The 10394-nt window shown below is 59.3% G+C and overlaps 1 protein-coding gene across 1 annotated transcript; it reads left to right on the top strand.

Annotated features, from left to right (window-relative positions):
• The first annotated feature begins 1404 nt into the window (after positions 1–1404).
• GAS2L2 (growth arrest specific 2 like 2) lies at positions 1405–10099 on the top strand. The gene is made up of 6 exons (XM_036094459.2): positions 1405–2126; positions 4117–4358; positions 5232–5339; positions 6608–6704; positions 7331–7583; positions 8160–10099. The coding sequence occupies exons 1-6, from the start codon at positions 1742–1744 to the stop codon at positions 9706–9708; spliced, it is 2634 nt and encodes an 877-aa protein (XP_035950352.2). The 5' UTR covers positions 1405–1741; the 3' UTR covers positions 9709–10099.
• The last annotated feature ends 295 nt before the right edge of the window (positions 10100–10394 follow it).

Raw genomic sequence — 10394 nt, 5'->3', positions numbered from 1 at the left:
AAACTTCCATCTTAGCTCTGCCATGATTGACTTGAACCTATCATGGCTCCTCTTCTGGGGCCAGGCCCACCTTCCTGCATTTCAAGGAAGTTCCACCTACTACCTGAACATAATGGGATTTTATTAGCACGCAAGAAAAAAACAACTAGCTCTTCTGTACTGGGATCACAGCCTCTAGGAAGGCTCCCCGTGACCCCTGTCTCCTGGTATTCGTGTTCTCATGCAGTGCCCTCCCGCGGGAAATAAGGCCGACCCGGGTGGCCGACAGGATATTGCGGAAATGACAGTGTGACGTTCCAGGCTGGGTAATGAAGACACTGGCTTCTGTCTTGCTCTCTCCCCCTGGGGAAGACCAGCTGCCACTTCCCCAGACACCCAGTGAACCCTCTGGAGAGGTCCGTGGCGGGAGGAAGCGAGGCCTCCTGCCTGGAGGTTTTGCACTGGCTTTTCCCTCTGCCCGCATACCCTTCCCTGGGATACCTGCAGGGCTTGCTTCCTCATTTCCCTCAGGCCTCTGTTCAGATATCACCACGTCAGGGAGGCGTTCCCTTGACCACCTCACATAGAATGCCACACACTGCCCCGTCTCCCTTAGTGCTTTATTTTTCTCCCTGGTATTTATCACCATGTGACTCACTGTGGATTTATGTGTTTGGCAACTGTCACCCATCCCCCACTAACATGTATATAGCCTCCGTGACGTCTGGCACCTCATCTGTTGCTCTCTCTTCGGGCCTGTAATGGTGCCTGGCACACAGGAGCTACTTACAGTGCCGTGGCCGCGGTGAGGTCCTGCGGTTTTGACAGCCCACAGCCTGCTCTACAGGAATCCCGGGGTTAGGGTGGGGGATGGGGCGGGTTCTCAGAGAAAGCGGGGATCGTGGGGCATAAACAGGGCTGCTGGGAGAATCAGCAAGAGCTGGGACCCCCCCAGTCCTGAGTGTGCGTGTGTCCTGAAACTTCCCACCTACATCATTCCCTTACTCCTCACAGCACCCCCAGAGGGGGACATGATTCCCATTTTATAGTTAAGGAAACTGAGGCGCAGAGAGGCGAGGTGCATATGAAGGTCACAGAGGGATACAGGGAAGGGGCCAGGGCTGAAGTCATCAGACTCTAGCACTGTGTCTCTTTCATCCTCACCTCACAGTGCTCGCTAAACGCCAAGGGGCTCGGCAACCCCCCGCCCTGCCTTTCTCCCTTACTCCCCGGAAGCCCCAGCCTTCAACCCAGGGAGAGAAGCCAGGCCCAGCCTTCCCTCCCTGCTCCGTCCCGGGGCGGGCTGTGCAGGGCAGTCCTTGGCTGGCTGCCTCGAAGGGTTAAGGCGTGTTTGTAGCAGCTGTCTCCAAGGAGAGGAGGGGACAGCAGAGCGGAGAGGCTGATGCTGGGCTCCGCTGTCCACTGCCGACCGCTGGGGGGTGGGAGGCAGCCAGCGGGACTAGTCTAGTCCTGGGGGGGGGGGGAGAGCAGTGTCCTCACCTCCATCTGTTCTGGGAGCTGGTGACCTCTGGGCCAACTGGGCAGCCCAAGAGTGAGGTCACTGCAGGGCCGGCAAGTAGGGAAAGTTCTGGCAGGCACTGAGGAATGTGGGGGGGGCGGGGGCCGGGCTGAAGCCAGAGGCAAGTAGCAGAGCCGGAAGTCCTGGGCTCGCGGAGGGTAGAAGGGGCCGCCCTGAGTCAGGGAGAACAAGCCAAGGCCCAGCGGGCAGCAGGAGGACCTCCTCCCTGCTGAGGGTCCAACCATGCCCCAGCCTGGGGGACGTGGGAGGAGGCCTGGGAGCCTGGGGCCACTGGTGCATAGCATTCGGCCCTTTAAGTCCAGCGAGCAGTACCTGGAAGCCATGATGGAGGACCTGGCCGAGTGGCTTCGGGATCTCTACGGGCTGGACATCAACGTGGCCAACTTCCTGCAGGTCCTGGAGACAGGCTTGGTGCTGTGCCAGCACGCCAACACCATCACTGAGGCCGCCCGGGCCTTCCTGGCTGAGGCACCTGCCCAAGCCCAAAGGATTCCCCTGCCTCGGGCTGGGGTTTCCTGCAACCAGGCCGCCCAGCCGGGTACCTTCCAGGCCCGGGACAACGTCTCCAACTTCATCCAGTGGTGTCGAAAGGAGATGGGCGTCCAAGGTAACCACCCTGCACCCGCCTCCCCAGGCCCTTATCCTGCCAGAATCCACCTCCTCTCTAAGGCTCGGGCTGCACTGGAAGTCAGGAGCCAGGGTCCTCTTTCCTCATTTCGCTTTGGGCCAGCTCATCCCTTTTTGTGCCTCAGTTTCCCCCATCACGTAGTAAATCTTCAATAAATAAATGTGTTGACTGAATGATTCATTCATTCAACAAACACACGTTTAGTCCCTATCTCCTTTGTGCTGGGCACAAAGGACCAAGAGGACTGAGTCCCAGTGTCCAAAGAGTTCATGGTCTAGGAAGAGAGACAGATGAATAGATACACAAATTACAGCCCAATGTGCTCAAAGCCTCAAATAGAAGTGTATGTGTTGAGGAGCCAGGGGAGGAGATGGGTGGATAGTGGGGGCCAAGAAAGGCCTCTCAGAGGAGGAGGATTTGAACTGAGTCTTGGAGAACAAGTAGAAGTTTGGGGGAAAGGGAATTCTAAGCAGGGAACAGCAGGAGCAAAGGCACAGAGAAGGTGCTGTGTTTGGATGACTGGGAGAAGCCAGGGTGGGTGAGGGCATAGGGCTGGGGGGGGGGGGAGGACAGGGAGGCAGCCAAGTGGACATTAGGGAGGGGCCAGCTGTGCTGACGCTTGTGAGGCCCAGGGGAGTGACAGGCCAGGATCCCTCCTCTCCTAGGCCGTGGAGCCTGGCGCCCACCCTGGTGCGGCTGGAGGAGGAGATGGCCTTGCCCCCGCCCCCACCAGATTCCCTCCTCTCCTAGGCCATGGAGCCTCGCGCCCACCCTCGTGCGGCTGGAGGAGGAGATGGCCTTGCCCCCTGCCCCCATCAGATTCCCTCATCTCCTAGGCCATGGAGCCTGGCGCCCACCCTGGTGCGGCTGGAGGAGGAGATGGCCTTGCCCCCTGCCCCCACCAGATTCCCTCATCTCCTAGGCCATGGAGCCTCGCGCCCACCCTGGTGCGGCTGGAGGAGGAGATGGCCTTGCCCCCTGCCCCCACCAGATTCCCTCATCTCCTAGGCCATGGAGCCTCGCGCCCACCCTGGTGCGGCTGGAGGAGGAGATGGCCTTGCCCCCTGCCCCCACCAGATTCCCTCATCTCCTAGGCCATGGAGCCTCGCGCCCACCCTGGTGCGGCTGGAGGAGGAGATGGCCTTGCCCCTGCCCCCCACCAGGGTCCCTCATCTCCTAGGCCTAGTGGGATGAAGCTGGATGTTGTGCCATCCTCCAGGTCAGAGGGGGTGGGGGCTGAGGTGGAGGGAGGAGTCAGACCCAGCTGCTGGAGGCTGGCAAGGCAGTGCGGAGCAGGACTGGAAGGCTGAGAAAAGCTAGTGTCTCATCGAGCACTTGCCATGTAGCCAGACCTTGTCCGCAGACACAGCAACCCCCGTGAAACAGTCTACATCCCACTGTACAGAGGAGGAGACTGAGGCTCAGGGACTAGCCCAAGGACACACGCTGCTGGGTGGGGGAACCGGGACTCCAACTCGGGCAGTAGGGCTCCAGAGCCTGTACTCAACCTCGCCTGGTTATATGTGGGCTGAGGGTTGAGTTCCAGATGTCCGCTGGTATCGGAGGTGAGCTGTGTGCGTGGGAAGCAGAACAAACTGCTTTTACTCCTAGACCCCTACATCCAAACGGAGCGGGGAGAAGGGCAAGGTGGAGCGCAACCCCCAGCCGGGCTCTGGGCTTCTCTGCTTGGCTGTGTCACCTCTTCCCACCCCAACCTGTCTTGTTGGACTGGCCACCTACCATGCCCTGAGAGCCTGAACGATTCTGCTCAGACCCCTCCTAGGGGCCGGCCAGACCCCAAGATCCAGCGATCCGAGCCAGCCCCCTCCCTCCCAACCCCCCCCCCCCCGCCCCCCGTGCCCCGACCCCGGGCCAGGGACGGCCCCAGGGCTCTCCCAGCTACTCCGCAGAGCGGAGGTCCGCAGGGGGCTCAGGCTGCCTGCCGCCTTCCCCCACCTCCGCTTGCCAGAGGTGGTGATGTTCGAGACGGAGGACCTGGTGCTACGCAAGAACGTGAAGAACGTGGTGCTGTGCTTGCTGGAGCTGGGCCGCCGAGCCTGGCGCTTCGGCGTGGCGGCGCCCACCCTCGTGCGGCTGGAGGAGGAGATCGACGAGGAGCTGCGGCAGGAGCTGGCCCTGCCCCCGCCGGACCCGCCGCCGCCCGAGCCCCCCGCGCGGCGGCCCTGCCACTTCCGCCACCTGGACCAGCTGGTGAGGGGCTCCGGACACGCCCTCCAGGCCCCGCCCCGCCCCCTCCCCCGTCCGCGCGCGCCGCTCGGAGCCTCCTCCTTCTGGAGCCCCAGCACGCCCTCCCCCGACTGAATTCTCGGTGCGGCGTTGCTTAAGTCGTGCTCCCCTCGGAGCCTCAAGCCTCATCACGTATCCGCCCAGCTAAGCCGCTTATTACGTTTGTATTACAATCCCGCGCTCTAGACCTCTCTCACTGAGCCCCGCCGCGCGACTTCTGAGAACACTGCCTCTGGCACCGTCTCTGACACCTCGGTTCAAGGCTTAGTTCCACTGCTCCACGGCTGTGTGACTTGGGGCACATTATTTAACCTCTCTGTGCTTCAGTTCCCTCATCTGTAGCGTGGAGGTGTAATAGTACCTACCTTCCATGGCTGCTGAATATTAAATGAGCCAGAGCATATGAAGTGCTCGGAACAGTGTCTGGCACGGAGGGGGCGCTTCATAGGAGAGTGCTGGGATTAACCCGTTTCTACCGCCCAGGAATAGAGCTCAGGGAGGTTTCTTAACCTGCCCAAGGCCTATGGTGTGGTGGAGGCAGGACTCCAGCCGAAGCCCGTCAGATTCCAGGGTCCACCTTCTTCATCATTACACTCCACTGCCTCCGTCAGCTGACCCACAAAGCCACGGAACTATAAGTGACCACTCGAGGTCTCGATGTCACTGGGTCATTTCTGCACTTGCTTCTCAGCCTCCAGCCCTGACCTCAGCAGAAGCCTGGAGGCTGGCTCTGGGGGACAGGCAGGCTCCCCCTCATCGGGCTTGACCCAGGGTGGGGAATAAGGAGCTTGGGTACTTGTGCAGAGGGAGGGCTGAGCCCCTTGTCACTGCCCACAGGTCCAGAGCCTCGTGAGCCGCTGCACGTGCCCAGTTCAGTTCTCCATGGTTAAAGTGTCTGAGGGGAAGTACCGCGTGGGGGATTCCAACACCCTCATCTTCATCCGGGTAAGTCTGGGGACCAGAGTTGGGGTGTCCCCAGGATCAGCAGAATAGCGCTGCCTTTCGTGGGACCTTGCCCAGGACTGAGGGCAAGGACAGGAAGTCACCATTCACCCCAACCTATCAGGACTTGGGGCTTTCTTTCTCTCCCTTGCGGAATTCCCAGAAGATAGTTGGCAAAGCTGGCAATCCTATCCCCTCCTCCTATTAGGGCAGCCAGAACCCTGCCCCCATCTGCTCCACCTTAGCCTAGTGCAGAGGGGTGTCCAGGCAGAAATAGAGTATGAAGGGTACTCCTGAATGTCCTTTGCCTCCACTCCATCCACATGCTTGGTCAGAGCAAGGGGCCTGAGAACTCCAAGTTTGTGTACAGTGCACAGCCCAGCCCACACGGGCCCCATGGTCCACGCTTCCCATGCCTGGCTTGGCACATCCTGCAGAGCGAGCCGCAGTGGGGGTCTGAGATGTGCCTCTCACTGCCCGCCCCTCATACCCGGCCACGCCTCACGGGAAACAGATTGTACCTAGAGGCGTGGCCAAGCCCTCTCCTTGATCGCAGGCCATACCTGGGGACAGAGCCAGCTCGAAGGTAGGGACAAGGAATTTCAGCTGAGGAAATGGGAAGCCTGGAGAGACCGTGACCTGCCCCAGAGTCCCAGAGTGGAGTGGATGGCGCCCCCAAGAGTCCTTGACATACCCGCTACAGAGCAAAGCGGGGCCACTCTTTTTGTTTTTGTTTTGTTTTGTTTTTGAGAGAGAGAGAGAACAAGGGCGAGGTGGGGGGAGAGGGGCAGAGGGAGACTATCCCAAGCAAGCTCCGCACTCAGCGCAGAGCCCCACGTGGGGCTCAATCTTACAACCCTGAGATCATGACTTGAGCCAAAATTCAGAGTCAGATGCTTAACCGACTGAGCCATCCAGGTGCCCCTGGGCCACGTTTCTGCTACAGGCATGTGCAGGTGGAAATCCCTTTCCAGTGAAGGGAGAGAAGAGAGTGCTCCAGGGCCAGGCTGCACAGTGCTTGTGAGATCCCTTGTCTAGTTGTGGGGCAACTCTCTGTCAGCCTGGCCGCCACCCTTGACAACATGTGTTATCCGATGCTAGTTGTGGAGGAGAGACAGGCTGCAAAATACACCCCCCCACAACACCTGTGCAAGGAATACCTGCGTGCTCGTGTGTACATGGATAGGAGTGCATGCTGGAAAAGTGCAGGCTGCTCCAGGAAGAGGGGACGCCCTCTATCCCGCCCCCAACCTCATCCTTGTCCCCTACAGATCCTCCGGAACCACGTGATGGTGCGCGTGGGGGGCGGCTGGGACACCCTCAGCCATTATCTGGACAAACATGACCCCTGCCGGTGCACGTCCCTCTGTGAGTCCCCTGAGAGTCTCTTCCCTGTGGCTTTGGGTCGGGAGGCCAGAAGCAGAGGTAGGAGGTAGGTCTGATCTCCAGGGGCAAGAAATATGGAGAAAGGAAGATACCATAGAAGGTACTGGTGTTTAAAAAAAAAAAAAAAAAAGGTACTGGTATGATACCCTCAGTTGTAGGAAGAAAGCGAGGCAACCACAGTGCAATACCAATCATAGCCACAAGATGACGCCAAACACATAGAATCGCATTTGGTCAGGGTGCCTCTTGGCAGGGCTGAGGTCTGGCTCTGATATCCACAGTGGGGGCACCGAGTATGATTGGAGGGGTCTTTAGTCCCCCCATAATCTCTATTAGTACCTCAAGCCACCCCAAATAAGCATGCCATCCAAGTAAAAAATGTGAACTTGCAATACAAACACAGCTTTAAACAAGTCCCCGAGCTGGGCCCTCTGACCAGATTTTGTCCCCTGAGCCCCTATAAGGAAATCCTGGCACCGCCACTGTAGGTCCTACTGTCTCTAATGTGGGTTTGGGGCATGGGACAGCTAGGGGAGAACAGTGGGCCCCATCAGCAGGAATTTAACCCTTTCCTCCTCTCCTCTCTCTTGGGGGGGCTGTGTTGGTAGCACACAAGGCGGGCAGTTTCCAGAAGCCCCCTGCCCCACCGGTGCAGCATGAGGTGAGGGTGCAGGACGGGCCCTCGCAGCCCCAACCAACGATGACTATCAGCCGTTCCCAGAGCCCGCTGCCCCCCGTGGACTGGAAGACATATACCTCTTCAGGCCGGAAGCTGAGGCCCCCCACCTCCTCCACCCCTAGAACCCACAGTAAATGGGGAACAGAGGCGGGAGTCCCCAGAGAGACAGCATCATTCCTGAGGTACAAGGGAGAGGGCCAGAGCAGGGTCTCTTTCTTCTTTGGAGCCCACATTCTCAGAGAGAAATATATGGGAAGCAGGTCTCCGAACGGTGCCCCCTAAAAAATACGGGAAGCCGGTCTCCGAACGGTGCCCCTACCCCAGGTGTTCAGAACCAAAAAGGCACTCAGTACCACTGGGATCATCTAGCTTTTTCGTATGCCCTCCCATTTCACAGATGAAGAGGCTGAGGCCCATAAAGGCCCATAGAGATTTCCCAAGGACCTTCTGCCATTTCACAGTAGGACAGATACTCAAACGCCCCCTCCCCCAAGACTGGTGAGCTGAAGTTGCGGGACCTGAAGTAACCCGGGGTCCAAACCAGGCTTCTAGCTGCTACACAGGGGAATGAGGGAGAATAAACTTGAACAGTATCTGTCATAAGGAAGACTTGGGCGGGCCCAGAGGCACAGAGAGCATCTGTTTCATTCAACATGAAGTCTGGTCCCCTTGGTGTTCTGGCTGGGGAAAGTCATCCCTTCCCAGAGCCAGGGGACTGGATGAGATGATCCTGCCAGCCTCATGATTCTCCCTTTCAGGCACCAGGAGAAGTCACCCACCCCGTCTTGGAGGCAGCTGCCAGTGGGGGACAGCCCACTCAGCCCCCACTCCTCATCCCCCCATAGGGGCCGAGACCCACGGTGCACCTCCTCAGGGAAGAGGGAGGAGAGATACTCCTCTGAACATCCCAGAGGAAGGACTCCCACATCTTGGATTCACGAGGAGACAGACAGCCAGGGAGCTCACGCCAGGGCCCCCACCTCCCAGAGATTCCGAGCCCCCGAAGCCACCGCCAAAAGGACACCAGCAAGAGGACTATCTCCGCTGCCTCGTTCCTCCAGCCCAGCGAAACCCATGGGCCTCAGGCCACCACCCAGGGGTGAGGCTGAGGGTGCTACTTCCCAGCTCAGGGAGCCAGCAGCTGTCCGCTCTCTGTCCCCTGTTAAAGGGCCCGCCAAGATCCCTGTCTGGCTGCCCCCTGCCTGCCCCCCCACTCCAGGAAGCAGCTTTCCAGGTATTGCAGGCGGAGGTCCCATGACAGAATTGGGGAGTGGCCCCCTCCCAAGGGCTGTCCCTGGGGACCTGGCTGGGTGCAGACATGGGGACTTCTCTGCGGATGCGAGACAAGGGGACCAGAAGTCGGACATCCAGGTGACAGCAAAAGCTGGGGAGCCCTGGGGCCTGGGCCCACAGGAGTGGGAGGAGCGATATCCTCCCCTGCCCCTGGGTGCAACCAAGGATCAAGCTATCTACCATAGTCTTGAGGAGGAGCTTTTGGCCAACATGAAGCTGCTAGAGGTGGGGGGTGCCTGCCCCCAGGGCACAGGGTCTGGAGTCATCCCTCGAAGTGGAGTCTACGTCCCCAGCCTAGGTGGGCGGTGGCCTGAGCCTGGGGGTCCTTATGACAAAGTCATCCAAGAACTGGCTCAGGGCCCCCCACCCCTCCTTAAAGTGGACCTGGGAGCCTGGAAGGCAGCCTCTACAGGCTCCCCTAAGCTATCTGTTACCACTGGACCAGGAAGCCCAAAAGGGAAACCGGGAGTCAGAGAGAGTGGGCCAAAGGTAAAGGCAAGCCTGAGTGCCAAGGGTACCGGGATGAAGAAGGGACCAGCTCAAGGAAGGCAGGACTGCTCAGCCCCCACTGTGTCTGCCAGCCTGGAAGCCCCCACACCTTCACCCTCAGATCCCAATTCTGACAAAACCCAGGCATGTCCAGGCAAGGCCAAGAGAACACTCCGAAAGCCCCAGAGAGTCCCATCCATCTACAAGCTGAAGCTGAGGCCCAGAATCCGGCCCCGGAGAGACCACAGGCCTGGGAAGCAGCCTTCACGAATCCCCAGGCCACTGGCCTACCTCCACCTGGGTTCAGCCAGGGCACACTCAAGGGGCAGGCTGGTGAGAGCACTGGGCAGAAAGGGAGTGGGGGCAACCCTGGTGGATGGAGCCTCAGCGGGGAAGGAGGAGGAAGGAAAGAAGAGGGAAGAACCAGCTGCCCCACTGAAGAGCAGCCCCCAGCCTTTGGAGGGCATAGGTCTCCAGCAGCTTGATCAAGCCCCACTCCCACCAGAGGACGAGTCCTGGGTCTGAGGAGGAGCCTTCCCAGCCTTGAGCTTGTGAGTCCGGGGGAGAAGGGAGGTGAAAAGGATGCCATGTATCCACTGGACTCTCAGCTGCAGGAACAGAGGGGCCTTGGCAGGGGAGAGGGTGTGGGTGGGGTCAGAAGACAAATATAGGTTCAATCTGCTTGTTGGGCAAAGGGGCAACCCCTCACTCCCACTCCCGGGGCACCGGGGCCACCCTATGTCTTCTTGCTTCCCCCCAGAACAGCTCCCCAAACTCCTGGCCTCTGGCTTTGGCCACCATTTCCACAACTCTTGTAAGTTATTAAACACTTGTAGGTGTGTTTCAGAGCCCCAAACTTCTTGAGTCCCTCACTCGAGGATTGTGGTGGTGCAGGAAGGCACAGTTTCAAGCGTTTTCCCAGGTGCAGGAAGGAATAGCTTCAGGCGTTACCTACTGGAGTGGAAGGGGATGAGGGACAGGGAGCGGGGGTGAGAGGTTTCTTCTCTTGAGGCTCCGTCAACCTTGCCAGACAGCCGCTCTCTCCTGGAAGCCGCTGGTGTGTCAGCACCAAGGACAGGGACACACACAGGCCTTCAGGACTTCAAAGCTTTGCTCTGGATTTTGGGAACTGAGATCACCGGGAGTCAAGACGGATGGTGGAGAGTGTTCTTATCACATCTACAGCCGCGAATGGGCCACAGCGGCTCAGC

The sequence above is a fragment of the Halichoerus grypus genome, chromosome 2 (genome assembly GCF_964656455.1).
Source record: "Halichoerus grypus chromosome 2, mHalGry1.hap1.1, whole genome shotgun sequence".
NCBI classification, from domain to species: Eukaryota; Metazoa; Chordata; class Mammalia; order Carnivora; family Phocidae; genus Halichoerus; species Halichoerus grypus.
Note: the sequence above shows the minus strand (reverse complement) of the source record. Positions and strands in the feature narration are given on the sequence as shown.